The 26463-nt window shown below is 36.6% G+C and overlaps 1 protein-coding gene across 2 annotated transcripts; it reads right to left on the bottom strand.

The window, feature by feature from the left end:
- Nucleotides 1-149: 149 nt before the first annotated feature.
- On the bottom strand, nt 150-26182 carry LOC124535832 (protein vav). 2 transcript variants are annotated; one of them, XM_047112212.1, is made up of 16 exons: nt 25799-26182; nt 24435-24610; nt 24297-24356; nt 24044-24221; nt 21122-21292; nt 20040-20255; nt 17772-17891; nt 7545-7661; nt 6799-6990; nt 6137-6339; nt 5935-6052; nt 5705-5847; nt 5460-5606; nt 4912-5061; nt 4608-4776; nt 150-4473 (listed from the first exon to the last, which is right to left on the bottom strand). In XM_047112212.1, exons 1-16 carry the CDS (start codon nt 26015-26017, stop codon nt 4399-4401), a joined length of 2454 nt encoding a protein of 817 aa, XP_046968168.1. In that variant the 5' UTR covers nt 26018-26182; the 3' UTR covers nt 150-4398. The 2 variants fall into 2 exon arrangements, with proteins under 2 accessions (XP_046968168.1, XP_046968177.1); XM_047112221.1 differs by lacking the exon at nt 24044-24221 and adding an exon at nt 21919-22069.
- Nucleotides 26183-26463: the final 281 nt, after the last annotated feature.

Below are 26463 nucleotides of genomic sequence, written 5' to 3'. Positions count from 1 at the left end.
TAAAATCAATATAAAACCGAAATTTGCCGAATTTTTGGAATATATTTTAAACGATTTATTTATATTTATACATTTTATTTAAATAAATTATTTTTTTAAAGTACACAGTGTTCTTATTCTAGAAAGGTAAATAAAATGAAAGTCTCATAATTCTCCAACTTTGTATTTATTGTGGAGGCACCTTATTTAACTACAGAACAATGAGATATGCGATTTCTGTATACATAATATATTTACAAAGGTGAACATAAATTAAATCAAAATACATTTACACAACATCTGCTCCACGGGTGCTCTTGTCCACTAAATAAAAAGCGTACTGAACACAAAATAAAGCTAGCACCGACAATATTCCGTACCAACAGAGACAAATGTAATTAATATTATTATAAATAATGCTTTCAAATTCATGAATATCAAACAATACTAACTAATGCTAATATCTGTTTCGCATTACGGGAGCTCCTGGCGATGTGAATTACATAACTGTTGTTACATTTCATTATCGATTACATATACCATTTACGAACATTTTTGTACGATAAATTTCTAAGTATACATCTTCTTAGTCTGTTCATTTGCTACATATAACTACATTTTGATATTATAAATAACTGTCAACTTTAAAATACATACAGTCTTGGAAGAACCTAATTCATACTATGGAAAATTAAAAACTCTTCGATAGGTACATTATGAGATAGGTACATTTCTACAATACGTTATAGAGGAAAATAGATTAATTTAATAAAAATAACTCTATTGGTATTTGTACATGGAATTGGATACTCAGTATATAGATATATAGTAATCAAATCATATTAGCACGTTTAAGAGATCATCAGTGATTTATATTTTTTAATATTTTGGCACGATATATAATTAATATTTTGTTTTTATTGTTAACATTAATTTTGCGTTTGATTCCAAGAGGTCATATCGATCAAGTATTGATCAATAGGTCACTATTGATCACGTACATTGCCATTATAAGAAAAATATACATTATTTGTCTATTCCCAATTATTCTGTTACGTTTCCCTTGTTTGTAATCACATTTAAAATTTATTATATGCAAAGTATAGGCAAAAATCGAATATAAAGCAAAACGTCGCAAAAAAAAACACAATATTCTTATTCTTTTACAAAGTCATGCTACAGGGATAAATAATTAAGAGTCGTGTATTAAAAATATACATCTATACATTGTCACAACAAAGATTGTTTCCCCTACGACTACCAATATCATTTCACTTCATAACAACCTCTGCGCCTTCTTTCCGATATCACTTCTGTTATTAATAAAGATATTTTTTTTTATATTTACATAACTTCACAAACGCATAAACAAGGTCATATATGTTTATTTTATATCAGATATGAAATATTTGCACATTGTTTTATTAAGTTATCAATAGGTACCTTTTTTTAATAATTTAATTAGTATGATATAAATTACTAAGAGATTTCACATCAAGGTATTGCTGATTTAATTTTAATAAATCGATTTCGAATTTACAATCGACTAACAACGAATCCCTTTCAACTCTCCACAGACCGAGCAACAATATCATCATTCGGATCTTCAATCTCTCCTATATTTCATATTTACTATGTTAGTAATATTAGACGGACTAGATTTTATATTATTTCATAACTTTCGTAATACATGAACGAGTAACATTGATGATGATGCATTATGAAAATTAGTCAAACAGTTATAAATAATCCATTTATGTTGTCTAGTTAGAGAGAATAGTGACAAGACAAAATCTTTGTCTCATTTGAAAATATCTAATCTACAATATATAGTATTACTCTCGTTATTACCAATTTTAATAATATTTAAACAGTTTGTTTTAAACATTTTCCATTTATATTTGATTAGACATTTATTTACAATACAATATTATAAATTCTACTGTAAAATTATATTATTTATTAATCGTCACTGGGTTCATAATTAAACTTAAATACATAGATCATTGGTGGGTCGATTTTGGTGTTCACACTGAAATATTTGTAAATTTTTGTGCATATTTGCAAACTATGAAAACTTTTATTTACAACTTGAGATAATTATGAAAAAGTTTGACAAGACAAAATTTGCCAATTTACTTAAGTCGAGACTCGAGTCACACTTGTGCTTATATGTCAACCAAACATTAGATTGAAATTGATCATTAACATTTTGTCTATATTTTTATCAGTAAGTTCATTTATTAATTTTAACCATATTGATCAACTATTTAAAATAATAATTTCCATTTTTGTTTGTTCCAATTACAATTAAAATTATATTTATTTAATATTACCATAACTTAAAAGCATTAAAGTAAAGTGTCATGATAATGCCGGATAGTGTAACATTATTTATTCGAAATTTATTTGTTCATATAGATTGTGTAACAAATTTAAACTCATCAATATATAGAGAGATACAATGATTAAGAACATTAATATTATCAGTAAATATTTATTTCAATTAATATTATTTTATATTTAGTTTTTATTTGTCTTGGAATGTATAGCTAAAATACTGTAATGGGCGAAATCTAGAATATCGTAAAGTAAAAAAATATATATTTGTCATTGACAGTTTAAAATAAATAGGAGTTATATATTGATTGCAGTTAAAATTTACTTTAAGATATATTTATATAATTGAATCTGTAATTAAATGTATGTTTCACTGTTTCGTTTGGCACACATTCTCACTTTATAACGATTTCATTAAAACATTATGGTACCATTCAAACCAAAATTACTATCTATTATACTAAATCAATTAGCTCATGTACAAAAAGTTTTATAAAGAAAATGGCAGTTATCTGTTGTTTGACGTGTCAGATATAAATTTGAGCAATGAAGGAAATACATTTTAAATAACTGTAAACGAATACAAAATAAAAAAGTGCTTACATAGAATTTAGTTGAATAGGCATCATTTAAAAAATATAAGAGTTCTAGAAGAGAGCTATAAACTAAAGAATCCTTGCTGTTTTAGACCAAATGTTTTTGTTTGACACATTGTAAACTTCTATAAACTCTGTCAATAACTTTTAACTAAGAATTATGTATCGAAATATTTAACTATGAATAGTTTCATTTACTTATTTTTATTAGATTATGCGTAAACGCATTTTTATTATTTATTAACTAGTCAGTTGCACTAGTAATAAATAATATATTTTCTTCGTAGATTCATCACAATATCTGACAGTTCTGAATGAAAAATATAATTTTTAACATAATTACTCCTTACGCTTTATATTCAATATTGAATCGTTAAGTTACAATTTATTTTGTGCCTAGCATCACTTTCTTGCCAATAAGCGATTTGAGTACTGCTTCAAATATTAAGACAGTCTATTTATTTGTGCATATGTTTGTCATACACATTAATTTTCTATACAATTGAATCATATAACAAGTAGTAATATATCGCTATGACATAAACTATGCATATCAAGTAAACTCACATTGTATATTTCCTAATACATCAAATATTACTCTTTAGTAATATTATAGTAAAAATATGGTAGACGAACAATTCCGTAGTACTCCGATTTCAACATCTAACTACAGTAAGGAAGAAGTTTCCATAACACGTATGTATAAGCAATGAAGTGTGCATTGAAATTGCATTGATAGGATATGATTGTAACATTTTATTATATCTATCTAAGTATTACCTATGACTTGAAAAAATAACTTACATAGTTCACAAAAATAAATATACATTTGACTCGGTTCTAGAACATCAACAACAACATTTCATATCGATCACCTCGCTCGCCAAGATATACTTCATACAGACTAAAACCCGCCCGCGCGACTCCTACATAAAATTTCTTATATTGCACATGCAATATTAAATAGATTTCTTTATAAATTAAAGGACAATCGTCCCTCGTACATTCGACATAGAATTCTATATTGTAAAGCACGAGTATTTAAAGCATTTTATCATATTAGCACAACAAGTAACACTTAGTCCATACGTCGTTTTGTTCGTCTCATACTTCGTAAATTTTATGATCAACACAGATTTGCACTTCACTTTAAAGTTTACTTTAAATATAATTTATTATCAAGTCTAAGTTATCAGAATCATTTTACACAATAAATTAATATACGCCCCCACGTATGCGTGTCACTACGAAGGTCGAGGACATGATCTGTAGTTTCTTGTGAAATGTCCTTTCACCTGAAATGTAAGAAATGATTTCAAATTACCGAGACGTATCGGCGCGGTGCGTGCGCGTGCGCTCACACGAGGTCGTCGTGGTCATCGTGGTCGGCGTGGTCGGCGTGGTCGTCGTGGTCGTGGTCGCGGTGGCGCGGCGCGGGCGCGGGCGGCGCGGCGCGCTCGCGCTCGGCCACGCACAGCTGACATCAGTCCAGCGCGCCGATGCACTCGGGGTCCTCGCGCACGCACTCCTTGGGGAAGTAGCCCGATCGGTTGTCGCCCTGGAACGACAATTGCACGAGTTGATACGGCGCAGTTCTAGACCGTCTGTGTGGGTGTTGCCGAATATCACCGTGTAGTGACATACTTTACATATTTACATATTTAACTTGTGATATAGTCCCACTTCTCGTACCTTGTCGAGCGTACGTCCCTTCCACCAGCCGCGGCTGTCCCCCTCTTTGCTGAGCACTAACACCTTTGCTCCGGGTCGTAGCGCCAGTTGCGATGCTTCCAGCGGACGAAAATCGTGTATGACCGTTGCCACCACTCGCCGGAAAGGCCAGCGTAGATTGGAGTTTAGCCTAGGACACATAGGAACTGTTATTATTGAATACATATATTGAACGTGCTCACATTTTAGTCGCTTAATGTAATAAACACTTTAATATATTCTGTTTGGTACAATCAAATATATGTATCTCCAAGGAGTAACTTACCCGACAAAATTCTCAGATAAGCTGGTCTTCTCGTAGTAGGAGATCAGTTCCACGATGCTGCGGAAGAACCGCGACTCGGAGAGGAAGTAGTGCGGCACCTGGTCGATGGGCTTGCGGCACACGCGCATGTGCTTCACGGTGTTGTCCGTTCTGTTGCATCAATTAATAATGAAAACTTGAAATACCTAATTATAGTACACAATAAAAATAACTACTAAAGATATGTCACGAATATACCTCCATGAAGCTCAGAGAGAGACAAGAGGTTCTACGGCTTAAAAGATGCGTACACATCTTACCGCCTGGCCACGGGAAATTCGCGGACGCGAAGCGTCTTGCGAATGAGACAAACGTATAGCAATGTACACGCTACGCCGTTCGCACCGCGCGAAATTTTGCGTCAGCGAATTTCCCGTGGCCAGGCGGTTAGAACTTAGACTTTCTCTACTTTCTTTTTGCTTCATTAAGTGATCAATCCGGTTCATTGACAGTATTACATCATGATAAATTTCGTAATAAGCGGCCATTTGAGTGTAGGTAGCACGTACTTGAGCGAGAGCGCGTAGTGCGTGTCGTTGTGCGAGGGCGGCGGCAGGCTCTGCACGGCGCGCGGCCGCACGCGCAGCAGGAACGTGCCGTCCACGCGCCGCTCCAGCCGCGCGCGCGCCGTCTCGCGCCCCATCTCGCCCACGTACCTGCCACGGACCGCACGTCAGACACAACCTCCCGCCGACGCTACGAGCGCGCAACGAGCGCGCAACGAGCACGTAACGAGCACGCAGTACGCACGCACCACATGTAGTAGTGCAGCGCCGTGTCCGGCTGGTGCGCGTGCGGCGGCAGCGGCGGCGCCGGCGCCAGCCCGCCGCGGCAGTGCCCCGACAGCGCGATGCAGTCCTTGTGCGCGCACGCGTTGCACACCGAGCACAGGTAGCCCTGCACGGACACGAGGGTTACAAATCTTGTCTTGCCGCCTGCATCGCTACGGACATTAGGGTATCAACAGCAGCGACCATGACGAACCTGGAATATTCTGCCCTTGAGAAATTTGGAACAGTGGTGACACGTCGCGGGCTTCTGGAACGTGTGCAGGACGAATTTGTGGTTCGTGCTTCGGCAGCCGGGGGGCTCCAGGTTGTCTCTGTCGAGGGAGGATCGACCGTGTTAAAGAGATTCGCACAGTATACGGATTCGCTTCGCGCTGTCGACTGGCGGGGCAACGTACATGGCGTCCTTGATGGCCTTGAGCCACTTGCGGCGGCAGTCGTCGGTGCGCGCGTACAGCGTGAAGGTGGAGTCCTTGGAGCGGCGCACGAGGTAGAAGTGCGCCGTCCAGCGCGCGTCGCCGCGCAGCGCGCGCCGCCCGCCGCCCTCCTCCACGCGGTACTCCGCCAGCCGGATGCCCGTGCGGTACGAGTACTGGTTGTCCTGCGGCCACACGCTCGCTACACTACCGCCGCTACTCGCGCCTCTACTCGCGCCACTACTCGCGCTTTCGCACGTCACTTTAATCGTCACTATATATACTTTCATATCAAATATTTATTTCAAAAAAAATAATAAGGACATGCTCTCTAACATCGATTAGACGAATAAAATACTGTTTATAAATCTACTAATGGAAATACCATTACTTTGGTTTACAAAAGAGAAACTAAGAAGTACTAAAAAAAATCAGACTGATTTTCTATAAACAATTTCTTTCCAAACATTTCGTCAAGAAACGAGTCGGTCGCATCATGCGGTGTAACCTCGTCCAGTACTCGCGTGCATGCGTGCAAGGGGATACTCGGATCGAACTCAATCCACAAGTCACTAGCGGGACGGACCAGCTACGCTCTAGGAGGGCGCACGCAAAGCTACGTTAGTAGTGTGTGTGATATTTACGGTCGGGTAGATCACCTTGACGGGCTTGCAGAGCAGCATGAGCTTGTCGAACACGAAGACGTATCGCGAGCGCAGCTTCTGGTCCTCGTGCGCCTTGACCTTGAGCTCGCCGTCCAGCAGCAGGCGCCCGTACGCCGCCAGCCCCGCGCCGCCCGCGCCCAGCGCGCCCGCCTCCCAGTCGATTATGCTCTCCTGGGGGGCGCCACTTGTCAGATATGTTTTAATCTTTTTTTAAAGCTGAACTGTAAACTTTTGGTCGTCAAAATTGTAAGTTTTGACGGCCTCCATGGTCGAGTGGTGCGTACACCGGTTTTCATGGGTACGCCACTTTGAGGTCCCGGGTTCGATTCCCGGCCGAGTCGATGTAGATTACCGTTAGTTTTCTATGTTACCTTGGGTCTGGGTGTTTGTGGTACCGTCGTTACTTCTGATTTCCATAACACAAGTGCTTCAGCTACTTACATTGGAATCAGAGTAATGTATGTGATGTTGTCTCATATAAAAGAAAAAAAAAAAAAAAAAAGTTGTCTCATATTTAAACTTGTAAACTGAACTCTTTCCGGTCGAGTCAGAATACCCATACAACGAATCGCAATAGTGTACATATATCCCTTGGCTAGATTCCCTTGAGAAAGACAGACATGAATTAAATCGGTTAGGTGGGGGGGGGGCGTCTTGTCTGGTTTGTTGGCTCACACCATAATATAGCGAACGCTTAGGAGTTGATTGAGCAGTGTCGTGCTTACCTGAACCTTAGCGAGCAGCGTCAGCACCTCGCTGTCGCGCTTCACCTCGTTGATGTACTGCGCCACGTCCACCATCGCCTCCTTGGCGCGCTCCAGCCCCCGGAACTCTTCATGGTTCTACAATACATGTCTCAATTGTACACAAATCGGCAGGAGGGCTAAATCTTATTTAAAAAAGAAATTCGTTGATTAAATACAAATAAAAATACGATAAGGGCAAACAAGCGCTTTCAAATGATTCCTTGATTAGTTTTACGGATATTGTGTATTTGTGTAGTGTATTGTGGCGAGAAAAATCGTTATATACTCTTTTACAGCAATCATAGCTGCATTAAGAATATAAAATTAAATTTATTTATCCTGTGTTGTGAAGCGTCAATTGCGCACCGCGCCCATAATTGGGTTTACGGACCGCCTGACGATGTAAAAAGTCGCAGGATCGAACTTGACCCCTTGGGCTACTATTCTTTATATGGTTAAAGATACTTTATTTCTCAAAAAGAAATTACATTTCACTTACTTGAGAAAATTATGACTATAAACATTTTTTAAATTATAACTTCGACAATCATAATATATGTATCACCAGTTTAACATATTCTTACAATCAATTTTGCTTTAAACAAGAAATTTAAAACATACCCTCAAAGCAACAATAATTGTGTACAAAACAGCGATAAGAAATGCAAACTTGTTAAGAAATAATCGCAAGACCTCCCGAACATCGAGCGCTACCAAGAATTACCATACCGTGAGAAATAATCACACCATGCATTCCTTGAAGCTACCACCTGTTGCCAGCGTCGCTGCTTTGTTTCGCAAGACCTCCCGAACATCGAGCGCTACCAAGAATCACCATACCGTGGGGACCATTCAGTGATTTACCGATTTCGTATATAAATATGTAATTCAGACTACAGAACTTCACTTTTTGTTCTGACATCGAACAGACTGTCACGTATTATAAATTAGAAATAATTAATTGTTAAATTGAATTACTTAAATAAACGTATAAGTTAAATTCGTTCGGTTTCATTCTGCATCCTCAACGGCAGCCCTACGTAATTGGCGCAGTCGGTAGGATGCTCGCGGAACGTTTCGCGTAGAAGATTTCCGTAATCGCGTGAAGCCCCGCCGTAGCTTGTCTAGCTGCTGCATCCGTAGCATCCGAATCTACGAGTAGTGCTGCACGAGAGGTATCCAGACATCGATAACGCAGAGAGACCGAAACATGTTCATGTGAGTACACTAGATTCTTTTTAGTGGTTGCTCAATCCTAGCCTAACTAACCTGTGTGTTAATAAAATTTGCCAAGATTTTTCATTTAAGAAAATCGAAGGAACCTAGGATAGTTATTAGTAGTAGGCAAACTTTCGTAGATAATAGAAGAGATATTAGTTTAAGTAGTATAGAAGAACAAACGGAAATGTCTGAGTTAGACACCATTTATAAAGCCTTAAGGTTGGTACCCGAGTTCGACGGGAACCCAAATGTACTTACTAGATTTTTAAAATTATGTGATCAATTGGTAGGACAGTTTTGTAGTGATAGTAGTAGTGAATTAAGTAGGTGTGCTCTTCTCAACGGAATTCTTAACAAAGTAACAGGCTCTGCTGCTCGCTTAATTAATTCTAATGGGATTCCATCCGACTGGCAAGGCATTCGAACTGCTTTAGTGAACAACTTCGCGGACCAACGAGATGAAACCGCTCTATATAACGATTTAGCTATTTTATCGCAAGGTTCTAGCACCGCGCAGGAGTATTATGAGCGTTGCCAGAATCTATACAGTACTATAATGACCTATGTAAGCCTGCATGATACCCTTGAGACCACCATTAATGCTAAACGAGATCTTTATCGTAAATTAACGCTTCAAGCGTATTTGCGAGGTTTGAACGATCCCTTAGGATCGCGCATACGTTGCATGCGCCCTGAGACCATCGAAAAGGCATTAGAATTCGTACACGAGGAGATGAATACTATGTACCTACAAAATCGGAACCAAAAATTACCTGACAAAAAATCTATAAATTCTATGTCCGTACCAAATCATTTTGTAAGTGCCTATAAAATGCCTAACCAACAGTTTTCAATGCCCACGCCTAAACCTTTTAACTTTAATATACCTGGCCCTTCACGCCCTCATTTCGTTCCACCATCTACACCGCAATGGAGACAGAATCGGTATCAACCCCGCCAATTCGGTCCAACACATACGCAACAAATTTTTAGATCGTCACCGCCAAATTATAACCCTCAACAAAATAACTTTCAAATAGGTTCACGTCTTAACCACCAAGCTGTTAACCAACCACGTCCTATGAGTGGAGTAAGCCATTATGTTACAAGACCATTGCCGCCTACACAACCAACAATTACAGGACATAACTGGGCAAAATCCGGGAACCCACCCCCTACGAACTACTTTAAATCTAAAGAAGTAAATTACAATAGTTTCATTGACAATTCTATATACGATGAATATGCCGATTATTACGATCCTTATTACGATATTAGCGAGTACGTAGAATACCAGCAACCCTATGAATATTCCGTACAGGAACCTTTAGAAAATTGTACAGAAACACCCCAAGTGGAAGCCGATAGCGTTAAAACAAACGAGCAGGATTTTTCGAAGGACCGGAAGTCCGACACCTTAAAATAGAAATTAATCTTCAAACCCAACGTCAGCTTCCGTACATTCAAATCGCATCACCTCCTATGAAACTATTAATAGATACAGGAGCAAATCAATCTTTTCTGTGTCCCGAGGTAGTGGAAAGATACTATAGTAACTTACCAGTAAATTACGATCCTTTTGAAGTTAAGAATATTCACGCCACCTCTAGAAATTACTATTCAATTACGTTACCTAGCTTTAAAGAATTTAATGATTCGGATAATACGACATTTTACATTTATAAGTTCCATGATTATTTCGATGGGCTTATTGGTACAGACCTATTAGATAAGTGGGAGGCTGTAATAGATTATAAGAACAAATTGCTAAAAACTAAAACCGCTTCAAATCCGATTAAGGTATATGATTCCCGCAACGCGAATTTGTATGAGGACATTATACCAGCGAATACTTCGAAATTACTTAGGATTCCGATAAATATTCATGACGGACATGCATTTATAGAAGAACAAACCGTTTCAAATTGTATTATAGGCGAATGCTTAACTACCGTTTCGAATAACAGGGGAATAGTTGAAGTAACCAATCCAAGTCGAAGCGACGTCATATTCTCTATGGACCGAGCAATCTCTGCAGAAATGTATAACGTACAGTGTACACCTGCCAATAAACAGCAAGATCGCATAAAAGAAGTAATTTCGCGTCTACGCACTGATCACTTAAATATCGAAGAACGTACGAACTTAGAGCTGCTTTGTGCGCAGTATGCCGATGTTTTCTACTTAGAAGGAGAGCCTTTAACTTTCACCAACAAAGTAAAGCACTCGATTAAAACAACTGATGAGGTTCCGGTTTACACAAAAAGTTATCGGTATCCCTATGTCCACAGACAGGAAGTACAAGAACAGATAGGTAAGATGCTAGAACAGGGAATCATTAGGCCTTCGAATTCAGCATGGAGCTCCCCAATTTGGGTTGTAGCTAAGAAAGCAGACGCGTCAGGGAAAGCTAAATGGCGTATAGTAGTTGATTTCCGAAAACTCAATGAAAAGACCGTAGACGACAAGTATCCCATTCCTAATATAGCCGACGTATTAGATAAATTAGGTAATTGCCAATATTTCACAACCTTAGACCTTGCTAGTGGCTTCTATCAAGTAGAAATGAACCCCCAAGATATACCTAAAACAGCTTTTAATGTTGAACACGGCCATTTTGAATTCTTACGCATGCCTATGGGCCTTAAAAATAGTCCATCCACTTTTCAGAGAGTCATGGACAATGTGTTGAGAGAGCTACAGAATACTATTTGTCTAGTATACCTAGATGATATAATAGTATTTAGTACATCCCTTCAGGAGCACATAATTAACCTAGAAAAAGTATTTAAGAAATTACGTGAGTCAAATTTTAAAATACAGATGGACAAATCAGAATTCCTAAAACTAGAAACGGCGTACCTTGGGCATGTTATTAGCAAGGATGGTATAAAACCTAACCCTGACAAAATATCGGCAATTAAGAATTACCCCTTACCTAATACCCGTACAGAAATAAAACGCTTTTTAGGATTACTTGGTTATTATAGAAAATTCATACCAGACTTTGCTAAAATAACCAAGCCTCTGACCCAATGCTTGAAGAAAGGTTCCAAAATTGTCCAAGATCAGAATTATATCCAATGCTTTGAAAAGTGTAAAACTCTACTTGTCAATGATCCGATCCTTCAATATCCGGACTTTTCAAAGGAATTTATACTCACAACAGATGCTTCGAATTTAGCAATTGGAGCCGTTCTTTCTCAAGGCCCCATTGGATCAGATAAACCAATAGCATACGCATCGAGAACGCTTAATTCAAGCGAAATAAACTACAGTACGATAGAAAAGGAATTACTCGCCATTGTGTGGGCAACGAAATACTTTCGACCCTATCTTTTTGGTAGGAAGTTTAAAATTATGACAGACCATCGGCCTTTGCAATGGGTAATGAACATGAAAGAGCCCAATTCGCGCTTAACACGTTGGAGACTACGCCTAAGTGAATATGATTACACAGTCATTTATAAACCAGGGAAAATTAATTCCAACGCCGACGCCCTATCACGAATAGAAATCCATAATGAAGAGTCTAGTTCTATTGTCGTTAACATCTCAGACAAATCTGATTCAGAAAGAACCAGAAGTATCGACTCAAGAACCGACAGTATTCATAGCGATGCAGAAAGCCCTATACTAGAAGTCCCTATTACTGATGATCCCCTTAACAAATTTAGCAGACAAATCGTATTTAACGTTGTTGGCGATATTAAAAGTAGACCTCACATAACTCACCCTTTTGAAACTTACACAAAAACTTGCATACAAATCTCCAAATCAAACCTAGAACAAGATGTAATAGATGCCATAAAAGAATACGTTACACCACGTATAAAAACAGGAATCTTAATTAATCCCCCGCTTGAAATGTACAAAATTATACCGGTTATACAAAAGTATTTCAAAAATTCCGCAATGAACCTAGTTCTTTCCAAATTAGAAGTTGAAAACGTTAAGGATTACCTAAAGCAACAAGAAATTATTAAGAACTATCATGAAGGCAAGACGAACCATAGAGGCATTAATGAATGTTGTTTAGCTCTGTCTAAACGTTATTTCTGGCCAAAAATGAAAAACCAAGTGACAAAATTCATTAATGAGTGTCTTATTTGCGGTCAGGCAAAATATGACCGAAATCCTGTAAGACCTAGATATGAAATTGTACCACCACCTACCAAGCCTATGGAAGTTGTACACTTGGATTTATTCAGCGTAGATAGTAACAAGTACCTAACAATTATCGATGCATTCTCGAAATATGCACAAGCATATTCTTTGAGAGATGCTACAGCCGTTAGTGTAGTTCAGGCTTTATTAAAGTTCTCTTCCCATCATGGTATGGCTCTTAAATACATTACGGATAATGGCCCTGAATTTACAAATCAACTATTTTCTGAATTCATTAAATTACACAAAATTGAACATCATAGAATATGCCCCAATACACCCAATGAAAATGGAATGATAGAACGCTTTCATAATACCCTACTCGAACACTTGCGTATCTTAAAATTAGAACACCGCAATGAATCCGTTACCAACCTTATGACGTACGCTGTAATGGCATATAATAGTTCAATCCATTCTTTCACGAAATGTCGCCCAATAGAAATAATTACTGGTCATTTAGATCCGCGAGATCCTTTAGACATGAATATAACAGAGCACCTATTGCAGGAATATATACTAGATCACCGTAAGCGAATGTTAAAGGTATACGAAATCATTAATGAAACCGCCCTTCAGCGTCGTACTGAAATAACCGAGAACATCAATAGAAATCGCGAGCCTGAGCAAACATATGCACCTGATCAACGAATCTATGTCAGAAATCCCCTAGCTAATAGACAGAAATTAGCTGCCCGCTATACGAACGATACGGTTGTAACAGATTTACCTATACATATTTATACAAAGAGAAAGAGAGGACCCGTACCCAAGTCGCGCCTGAAACGGGTACCTAATAGTGCTCGTTTGTTACAGGATACAGAAAACACTACTCGCGTTAATGCTGGCTCAGATCCTGAAGCTGGGACAAGCAGACGTGATAACACTTGAAAGCTTAAAAAATGGACCGGGTATTCTCCCCTTCAACCTAGGACCTACTAGAATAATTTCCCATTTCCATTCTTTTGTTCAAATTATAAATTTAAATAATGTGCGAAATAGGTTAGAATCCGTTCGAGAGAAGTTAAGCAACCTAGCACCTGACTTAAATAATAAAACTTCGTTACTTTACGCCCCGCATATCAAATTTCTTGCAACGAAATTAAATGACATGTCAGAGCAACTGTTAACCTTTCAAGGAAAACGTTCAAAAAGAGGCCTCGTTAACGGTCTTGGTTCCATAATCAAAAGTATCTCCGGAAATTTAGATTATACGGACGCACTAAAGTACGAAAATGCCATTGCTATTCTACAAAAGAACGAAAATAACTTAGCCATTGAAATAAATCATCAAATAAGTTTAAGCAAGCAGTGGGCATCTCAGAGTTCAAATGTTACAGATAGGATAGTAGAAAACCAGAGGAAAATAGAGAACATTATTAAAACCATCTTAGATAATGATGTTAGGAAAGAAGAAGATGCAATTAAGTATTTTCATTTAGCCCAGCTACTTACAATACTAGGTGATGACATAGACAATTTGTCACAAGAGTTGTCAAAACTACAGAATCTATTGGCATTCATAAGAGCTAAAAGCATCCATTATTCCGTTCTCGATTACGACACTTATATAGTTATGTTAAATAAACTAAAAGGTTTATACAATTCAAATGTAGTGCTAGATATTAATTTTAGGGAATATTTAGATCTATTAAGATTAGGATATTATTATAAAGATAATGATATAATCTTGGTAATTAAGTTTCCAATCATGAATCCCAATAACTACATCCTTTACAAATTGTCCTTAGCCCCTAATAGTAATGATAAAATTATAATCCCTACCTATCCATACGTAGCAATTCACGAGAAAGATCTACTGTATATAGAGACAGAATGTCCGAAGTACAGTCACGGTCATCTTTGCGAGGACAACTTAAACCGACACTATGGAGAGCAAACGAGCTGCATTCAACATCTTATACTCCAGCAACATATCCATGAAACCTGTCGGGTTACTCCAGTAATCTTATCTTCTCAAGCCATGGAACAATTGGATGATCGTCACTATGTTCTGAGCTTTCCCAACTTAACGAAAGTTCATTTAACCTGTTCTCAAGATCAATACAAAAACCTTCTCGGAAGCTATCTAGCTGAAATACCTAAAGGGTGTGCTCTACAAACGTCCATCTTCACCATCACTAACCACCATGATCAAGTAAAAGGACAAGTTTTGAAAATGTTGAATATAGAATATAGTAATGAAGATCCATACAAAGCGACAGCGAAGAACATCTTGAAATTGAACAGTATAGATTTGACTCACTTACATTCAACCAATACCAGGATTGCCTCTCAAGAACCAGTGACTTTGGAATTGTCGAACTTAGACACGCTCTATCACACGACTATACCTGTCTACCTACTCATCGGTGCATCAGTACTCACTATTAGCATCGTCCTCATTCGTCGCAAATGTATGCATTTAAGAAATACCAACCAGAAGGACAATGAGGCAACCAGAACACAAGAAGTCCAGGACAGCCCCAGAGATCCTATGTCTCTATCAGCACTATTTTCGACAAAAGTCTCCAAATAGCTGCTGATCCTGCGGAGGGAGTTGTTAAGAAATAATCGCAAGACCTCCCGAACATCGAGCGCTACCAAGAATTACCATACCGTGAGAAATAATCACACCATGCATTCCTTGAAGCTACCACCTGTTGCCAGCGTCGCTGCTTTGTTTCGCAAGACCTCCCGAACATCGAGCGCTACCAAGAATCACCATACCGTGGGGACCATTCAGTGATTTACCGATTTCGTATATAAATATGTAATTCAGACTACAGAACTTCACTTTTTGTTCTGACATCGAACAGACTGTCACGTATTATAAATTAGAAATAATTAATTGTTAAATTGAATTACTTAAATAAACGTATAAGTTAAATTCGTTCGGTTTCATTCTGCATCCTCAACGGCAGCCCTACGTAATTAACTCATAGACACAGAGTAACAAAAACAGTTTGATCATCAGTTATTTATTTCATACCTTATTTTTATTCAATTTAATTTTATTGTATTTAATTTTTTTATTTTTGTATTAGCTTATATTATTTATTTTATTTTAATAACGTATTGTCATGTACTATATGTTTTTTTTGTTTAATTTTAAAGATGTTAAATGAATTTGCATTTTTTATCTCTTTAGGTAATTTATTATAGATTTGTACTCCAGCAAAGATCACGGTGCGCATACCTAAAGCGGTTCGGACTTGAGGTAATAGGATATGGTCTCCCCTTCGGCTACTACGGGTGTGAGCCTGATGAACTTTTGTGAATGAGATTTGTGAATTAATTGATTTATTCAGGATTTTTCTTATTAATATACAAGTGCCATATGCGTGTAATTGTTTTATGTTCATGAGCTTTGTCTCCTTATACAATTTGACTGTGGATGTTAAATAATCGTAATTAAATAATATTTTAATGATTTTATTTTGTGCAATTTGTAGGTCCTTTAAGTTGCTTTTTGGAGCAAAACCCCAAATTTAAATTAAATATTGTAAATGTGGTTTTACTAAGGAATTGTATATTATCAGTCGCACTTGTCGCGGAACACAGTGAAAGAAGTTACGTAGTTTACCCATTAAAGAACAGAGCTTTGATCTTACGTGGTCAATCTGTACCTTCCAGTTCAAACAATCGTCTAATCGAAATCCTAAATATTTTTCAGATTGTAATTGTTGCAGTTTATGATTATTAATTTCGAGAGGAGTGTGTACTGGAATGTTTTTGTTCTTGGATTTAAAAATGACGTAACTAGTTTAAGATGCATTAATCGTAAGTAAATTTTGTTGAAACCAATGAACTAGTGTGTTAATATCTTGTTGAGCTTGATTTATTATTTCGTTTAAATTACTACCAAAATAAAATAGACATGTGTCGTCTGCGTATAGGGAAAGATGACCTTGTATTGGAGTCTTATGTTTGGAATTTATGTAAATTAAGAACAGTAGTGGACCCAATATGGAACCTTGGGGTACACCAAACTTACCAGTATTGTGAGGTTTACTTTGATACTCCCCGATTTTAACTATCTGATAACGGTTCCATAAATATGATTTAAACATTTTGTATGCTATTCCTGATACTCCTACGCTTAAGTTTAAGTTTACTCAACAATATCGAATGGCTTATCGTATCGAAAGCTTTTTTGAGGTCTATGAATAGCCCCAAAGTAATGTTTTTTTTATCGAGATTAGTGTGCAATTTTGTTATTATATCAATTGTGGCTGAGAGAGTGCTAGATTGGGAGCGAAAGCAATATTGTCTTTTGTAAAGAAAGACGACAGACATAAGGTAGTCGTCTAAACGTTTAAATATAACTTTTTCAAAAATTTTTCAAATGACTGGAAGTACAGATATAGGCCGGTAATTGTTCGGATCACTTTTAGACCCAGATTTGTGTATAGGAATGACTTTGGCTACTTTTAAGGCATCTGGAAAGATTCCTTCAGCAAGGTGATAGTTTATACATTTTGTTAAAGTGTCTGTTATTAGGTTACCAATGCACTTTACAGCTTTAGTAGTTATACCGTCGATCCCAGTACTACAGTTTATATCAAGATTATGGATAATTTTGGAGACTTCAGCGGCATCACAAGGTTTGTATGAGGACAATTTTGATGAGTGGCGTATTTGTGTTTGTGTGATTTGAATTGTGATTTTGTTTAGCTAAGATAGTCTCTGCAAGAACAGAACCAATAGTAGCGAAGAAGTGATTGAATGTTTCACAAATCTTATAATAAGTGTAAACATTAAGAAATATTTATGTCGATATATTTATTTCATTAAATGCAAAAAATGCCACATTACCGGTTGCGTTTCGTGCACGAGTTTGTCCAGAAGCAGGTGGTACTTGAGCACTCTCTGCATCGGCACGGAGAGGATGTCTCGCAGCTGGATGCGACCGTCGCTGTGCTCCTTCTGACATTTCTGGAACGATTACGAATTACATATCGACAACGATTCGTTAGCGTAAATACTAGGAAGAACGTGCCGACTTGCTGCAAGTATTCCGTACATATGAGCGGTCTATACACTGGCCTTGTATGTATAATCAAATCTTGATGGAACAAGAGGACAATGTTAAAATAAAAAAACATTTGACATCGAATTGACGCAATATCATTGGTTGAATAATCTATGGAAGTTCATTATGAATATCCAAATAATTACGCTTTGAACGTTGACGATGGTTTCAGACCTTTTAGACTTGAAAATGAAGTGGATATAAGTAGTTAATTGAAACAGTATTGTTTTCCAAACAGAGTCATGTTGATCAAGAACTAGCGTTGACATAAAGCCGAGTTATCAACAGATCGCATGATATTCGTAAGTCTAAGATTTGTATATCTTCACAGTCGACTGGAATAGACTATGGTATAGAAAACTGTTCACAGCGTCAACAAGCGCTATCTACGAAGTAAGACGTTACACTCTTGTGACTGTAATACTCCGGCTCCCAGCGGTAGCGCCCTTCTAACAAGACTTCTAACTATTGATATTCTGCAGTACTATCTTATATATTAATAATAATAGCGACGTTTTGTGCCAGTGATTATAGGAAGATAGCTGCACATAAAAAAATGGTTATAATCTCATTTTGAAAAGAGCCAGCCGTAGATGTGCCAATAAAGAGTTCATTTTATTAAAATGTTATCATTTACCTAAAAATAAATTAGTTTTAGAGAGTGGAAAGAAGTTATTGGCCATGTCGAGAGCGGCACTATGGATGTATAAAAAAAATGTAGATCGTGCGAACAGACGTCGTCAGTTTACAATGACATTATATCAAAACGAAAGCTGTCAAAGAATTCGTAAATTTTAAAAATCCGTTGAATAAACGCGAAGTTTCGCGTGCGACCCACTATAAATCTATTGAAATTTGTTATGTTACGATTGCGTAATTTAAACATTACATGTATATATCTTTTATGTCAAATTTAATATATTTTTATCCCTATCTTTTCCTAGGATATAGTTTCCCGAGTCATATCACCGTAACATATTATAATAATGAAGAGAAATTTTTACAAAACATGAGTTGAGCACATGAATAAATTTAATTCGGTTAGTGCGAAACGGCGTTTCATAATACTAATAAACAAAAACGAACGCTTCCAGTTAAAGGCCCCCACTACGAAACCTGGAAGTAGGAGGTCGATTTAATAGCAGTAAGCACGCACGAAACGAACTAAAGTACGCACACCAACACTAAGACGCCTGGAGTTAGGCTCGGGTTTTATCATAGGACAATAATTACTGTAAATAACAGCATTGTAAATCTGTTTATTTGAAAAGAGCAACTATGCGAGTTTCTTGCCGTTTCTTCTCGCTACAAGCTGCTTTTCGAAACGGTGGTCGCATTCAATTATTGACGATTCAAAAACGCTTCATTGTGAAATTTACTTGAATACAATTGATTTGATTCGATTAAAAACGTGCCTAAGTAAATGTTTATCAGCGAGAAAGCTACAACTATTAACATATCTAGTTTCAGAGCATTACGCCAACCGATGAAGTTAGTATTATAAGGAAATAATCACTGACTCAGCAAGTTAATGTTTTCGAAAGGATCTAAAACAAACAAGCCGACTTATTATCTCGGTGACGGCTACGCTTGACAGTCACCAAACGTCATACCACTATACTAGTGTGTGTGTACTTAGGCCATTATTTTTATCGAGGCGTTCTCCACTTTCACTATCTAGATCGAGACGTATAAAAAACAAAAAAGTAAAAAAAAAAAAGTAACAGCCTGTACATTTCCCACTGCTGAGATAAGGCCTCCTCTTCCATTAAGGAGTGGGTTTGGAACATATTCCACCACGCTGTTCCAATGCGGGTTGGTGGAATACACATAATGATGGCAGAATTTCTATGAAATTTGTCACATGCAGGTTTCCTCACGATGTTTTCCTTCACCGCTGAGTACGAGATGAATTATAAAGACTTAAGCACGTGAATCAGCGGTGCTTGCCTGGGTTTGAACCCGCAATCATCGGTTAAGATGCACGCGTTCTAACCAATGGGCCATCTCGACTCATCAAAAAAAAAACAAAGAAGGCATATGATACTTACTGCGAGCTGCTTGCTGAACGTCGAGTCCCTCGCGTCGAGTGCCTTGAGCGTGTCCTGGGCGTTGGTGAGGTTGGAGCAGTAGTCTCCGTACAGCAGCAGCCTCTCCCTCCACGCCAGGAACACGTCCGCGAGCCTCGGGGCGCCGTTGCCCGGCACACAGTTCTCCGTCGCGAGTCGCAATTGTCTCAACAAGCCAGAGTGAATGTCGTGTAAATCCTGACAGAAAAAATATATTATAATATTATAAACGTGAAAGTAACTCTGTCTGTCTGTCGCTGTTACACGACTTTTTTTTTCTTATGGAATCAAAATCAAAATCAAAATAAACTTTATTCAAGTAGGCTTTTATAAGCACTTATGAATCGTCATTTTACAATTAAGTGAAGCTACCACCGGTTCGGAAAGTAGATTCTACCGAGAAGAACCGGCAAGAAACTCAGTAGTTACTCTTTTTTAACATTTAAAAAATACAACGTCATGTTAATTAAATACAATTATTTCAATTAATGTATCCTGCTTGGAAGTCAACAGGTATTAATCGGTTGGCGGACGAGCATATGGGCCACCTGATGGTAAGACAATGACGCTATAAGAAATATTAATTATTCCTTACATCGTCAATGCGCCACCAAGCTTGGGAACTAAGATGTTATGTCCCTTGTGCCTGTAGTTACACTGGCTCACTCACCCTTCAAACCGGAACACAACAATATTGCGTACTGTTGTTTAGCGGTAGAATATTTGATGAGTAGGTGGTACCCAGGCGGCCTTGCACAAAGCCCTACTACCAAGTAATCAATGAACCGAATTTGATAAAATTTGATGTGAGGCTAACTTAATCTCCAAGGAAGGACATAGGCTACGTTTTTTGCCTGACACATGACAACCATCACCACAAAACGCGAGCGAAGCCGCGGTCGAGAACTAGTATAATACTAATTACAGAAGGACTTATGAGCATATATCGTGTAAGTAACATAATTTATTGTGCACTCAGCATTAATATATATGTAAGTACTTTAATTATAACAGTAGTCTCCGAGCTTATCATACATAGTATTTATATTATATAAATAACGTACCTTGACACCAAAAAATATGACTTGCATATCCTGAGGTTTCAAATAAGGCGTCAGCGGCCTCAGGAAGTATTTAATTATTTTACTGAGCACGTCCACGTAATTGCACTCCGTGTCGACCAGTTCTCTAATAACATAGTCTCTCTTTTCTAGGCTGTGCGACGACGTCGCTAGCTGAAAACATTAAAAAAACAATTAAATAAATATAATTGAAAGACACAAGAACGTCTATGAATTTAAAAAAAAAGCATTCGACAAGCATTTAAATATAAAACAGCGTTAACCATTCTCTGCTATCAACATTATAGACAACTAACTACATGGCGGCAAAAAATCAAATGGCATCGGAAGTAATGAGTGTATGAATAATTCAAACGACGATCGGAACGTAATATGGAACTTTTACTCGTACACTTAAAATTCCAAGTGAGGCATGAAAATGGGACCGTCAGTGAGAGCTCGACGTTGAGACGACCAATCGGATCGGACATTATAATAATACCCCCGAGAGGATGGACGAAAGTTAGTTTTATAGCGCTAATGAAAGAATTGTATCATAAAAATTATGATAATTAATTAGTCACTCACTTTATATACGAATACAGTGCAGTTATGAGCAGAAAGAAAAATAGAATTAAATCTTGACTTGATTTAATCGTTTATTATCATCCTAAAATAATAATAATAAATTCTTCTTAGACCGTATCGAATTGACAACACATTAATACGTAATCAGAAAAATAATAAATCATAAACTCATTACTTCAATGCTGAAAAAAAAAATAAAAAAAATCGCGTACTGCGCTGAAAGCGATCGGATGGTGCGGGGCGGCGGGCGGTTCGCGCGCTGGTCCCTTGACCGCACAGAGGTCGTGGTAGATCTCCTCGTCGTGGATGCGCGCGCAGTAGCTCGCGTATTCCCCCACCTCTCGGCTCGCACTCGCGCCGCCGCTGCGCACGCGTCCCAGTTATAACCGACTCAGATCGAACGAGAGCGACGAATTTGCACATTTCGTAGATAATTTAAATGGAAATATATCGCATATAAGGTAATAGATACTTAAGGAACTGGAAATGTTAGTTTACGCTCAAGCACGTATGTATGTACTACGAGCGATTGCTTCATGCGTCGTAAAGTCATTTGAATCTCTTTCAGACAAACAGAACAATACCGATTCGACTAAACGTTTCAAATCTCATAGTTAAGTCTTAATACAATAAAATCTTCTTATACATAAACAAATATATTCGTATCTCAAAGTTTTAAGAGCACGTATTTGGGATTATTTTATAAAATTGAAACAATAATTTTATTTGCTTTTCTATATCATAGAACATTTAGGTACTGTTGCTGTATCTATTATGTATCGCTTATTATCATCTAGGACACCATTTCCCAAAGTGTGGGTTGCGAATAACAGTTGGTCTCGTGTGATGTTTAATCAAGCTAAGTTAGGCAAGATTTTAGACTGATATATAAATACCGAAGTAAATTGGATGTCTAATATTCATTGCGGAATATGTAAGTTTTTGTTAGATGGGTTGCGGTCCTATCAACTTTGGGAACCACTGATCTAGTTGTTACACTAAATTGTTTTGTTTATATAATCTCCATAACAAACATTCGACTTTTATAATTTCCTTACTATTCGAGATTTTACGAAAAAATAGGTTACCATAATTTTATCGGAATACAAGTTCCGTTTACGTGTTACAGCATTCTTTCGTAAACTTTTCGCTACTCGTATGCTTTCGTTCGATCTATTTGTAACGGATAACACACATGGTTCCTAGCAAAACGTTAAATAACTTTTGTTTGTTGTTATTTCCAGAACGTAACAGCTGCATTTTTGTATACAGATCGTGTACATTTTTTCAGCGATATAGTTGCTTCGTTACGTTATTGTATAGTTTTGTAACGTTATTTTTCAGTTATGAATGTAATGTGATAATTTGAATAGAACCTTGTAAAACGCTTCGTAAGGAACCAAAGTGAACGAAGTTACGTTACTCGAGGCATATTGTATTTCATAAAATTCAACATAAATTTTAAACTTTATTAAAATGCATTGGAAAGGAATCTTTTGCATGAAATACTATAGCCTTGCCATTAAGCAATAATATTACTGATGTTGATAACACATCATATTTGTTACTAAAAAAAAAATTAAATTAAAAAAATAACGTTTTCGAGAATAATGTTCGAAACGTTTTAATTATATTACGTTGAATACAAATATTCCCCAAATGCACCCGTCTGTCTGTCTGAGAGCGCTTTTACTAAAATTATAATTTAGTAGTCAATACAAAAATGATATTTTTTTAAAGTCGACTAAAATATAAAACACTCAACTAAAAAGCCAGTGATGATGACACACCTAAGGTATATTTACGTTAATTATTGCCTTTTTCTATACTCTACTTCAAAACTAAACATATATACATACAACACGCAGTGAAATACAGAACCGTCGTTCAAAAATCGTACACTTGGTAGTTAAGTGAATTGTATCTGACGATATCTTAAACTCGGGGTATAGATAACGTCCAATCATGACATTCTAAGAAGCACCAAATGGACTCAAGCACTTTTGTGATAAAGATAAAAACATCACAAAAAATAAATATATCCAGACAAAATATTTAAGTATTGCTCAAATACACGAGATAAATATAGGTTTGAATTGTAAATTGATATATTTATTAATATAAGTTTTATCGCGAGCTATTTAAAACAAATCGACTTTGAAAGACAGTTCGAGACATGATAAAATTATAATCAGCTACACCATCAACGTTACTGCATTGCTATCATATTTTTTCAATTACATAATAATAATAAATCGGGAATAGGTAGTCAGGTTGTATATATGACTTGTGAACGATCAGAAATAAAGATAAGCGTCAATGACAATCAAACGCCACCTCAGGCATGTCGGAGGTGAACTTGACATAGCAGAGGTCCTCGTATATCTCCTCCACTCGGTCCTCGCACGTGACGCTCGGTATCGTGAACTGTATCCACGGTACCTCCATAGCGTTCGCGTGCTCTTCGTAAGATACCACTTCGTAGGGAGGCGGTAAATCCGTCGCTTGGTTTGCGCTATTACAATTGCATATGGTTGAAATAAATACTTTTACTAATGTGTTCGCTACGATATAAATAATAACTACTCACACGGCCTGTAGATCTCTGTAAATATCCTCTTCCGATTGTGTTCTTCTAGCAGAAAATGGTCTGTAAATATCATTTTATGATAAATAAATCTGATATCCAAATTGCAATACATTTTAAGGAAACTATTAATGTACTCACTGAACATTTCTTGCTATTGCTTTTGGGCACTGACTGAGCTTTGCAAGCGTACACAACACTCTATGAAAGTTGGACAAGTCGAATAACATAGACGGGTCGAACAGATCTGTCTCCCTGAGTTCAAACACTTCATGGCATGTTCGTAAAAATACTTTTATATTTCGCATACAAAGAAACTGCGGACAATGGAGAATTTGTTTAGTAAATGTTACTAAGTTCAAAATTATATCTCATCTCATAGCAATCACTGGTGGTCTTTTTTTGATACAAAATCGATACTCAGCACAAATTATTTATGATATGATACAATAATATTATTTATTTAAACAAATCATGTTGTTGTCAACCGAAATTAAGCTATATTATAATTTAGTATTTTATTTATGGCTCATACATTGACACAAACACAGTTCCTAGTACCATTCAAGTTTAGTAGAAATTTATTTTATGTAAAAAAAATTACATCAATTTAAATTATTTGAAGTCATGATACATATTTTTAATTTATTTTTTATTATATATAAAAATAGTATTTAAATTTGGGACATATTATTAATTAAAAAAAAAAAACAATCTCATTTCAAAACAGCAAAAACAAGTTGATGTATCACATTTATATATATATATATATATATATATATATATATATATATATATATATATATTTATATCTTCTATAATATATATATATATATATATATATATATATATTATAGAAGATATAACATTAGATTAGTTCAAATGTACCAGAATACAATACATTATATATAACACAGTATCCTATGTACACTCTCCATCTATTTATCTAATTAATTAAGAGGCTAACAAAGGTCAAATGTTTACTACCTTGTTGTTAAATTAAAAGCAATTAATAAATAAATAAAGATGTACACTAGCTTAAGTAAATGGTATTCAAGACAAGATAATGTACATATTTTAGGATATAGATTTATATGCTGAGCAGTTCATTCATTAGTGTCTCACATATATAGCTATAGAATACTCAGCATAGCTTTAACACACGATATAGACATCAATGGGCCGCTTGCCATTCATCAAGGCATGCATAATTAATGTAAATGAATATATGTGTTACAGCATTTATTGATAAAACATCTCTATCAAAGAACATCCTCTTTATTATTCTAGAGCTATGTCAACAGTTTTTTGACCTGTCGTAATGAATGATATTATATTTAAATTTTAAATGATTTATATATATAGAAAAAATACTACTTTCAGTTTTTTCATTTGAAATTTATGAGTGTATAGAAAACATTAATTAAAGTTATATATCAGCACACTAAAATAATAACGGTTTAGTGTTAATTAGAGCGAAGGTCGCATAGCCGTGTTTCAAATACCTGGGCCATCTGTGGGCGCTGATTGACATCTTTCATATCGACGCATCCTGGATGCAGCACGTTTAGCAGATTACAGAGAAGCACACCATCTCGTAAAGTGTATGCCAGGTCGTGTATGGAACTCGAGTCCCAATTTGACTTATGATCGGGCCGTAATAAGCCACATCTTGTGAGCCAGGACGCGCACTCGCGCCACAGATCTTCGCCGCCAGCAGCCATTATTCACGCATACACTATACTGTACATCGATAGTAGTCACACCAAGCTCTGCTTTTTAATAATCACCAGGCCATTATTAACAAGGGTTAATTGATAATTGACATACAAATTGATACAACAAACATAAAGACAGCCATAACAGAAGAAGTATATGTGACAACTGAATTCCAGTGTGGATGTATAAGAAAAATACCTGATTGAAGTCATGATGACAAATGAAACCACCTTCAAATTATGTATCGAAAATATTTCAATATTTTTAATCTTTACGAAACAACAAAGGCTATATAAATAAAATAACTTTTAAAAGGGCTAAGTAGCCGAATATATTCTATTAATACTATGTAATCCATAAGGGTAAAAATTAAAAATAGATGAGGTATTTGTTATACTATTTCACATAAGTTGTCACTAAGGGCTATTATAAATTTAATTTACTTATTATA

The sequence above is a fragment of the Vanessa cardui genome, chromosome 2 (assembly GCF_905220365.1).
Source record: "Vanessa cardui chromosome 2, ilVanCard2.1, whole genome shotgun sequence".
NCBI lineage: Eukaryota > Metazoa > Arthropoda > Insecta > Lepidoptera > Nymphalidae > Vanessa > Vanessa cardui.
This window is presented reverse-complemented; position numbering and strand designations above follow the sequence as displayed.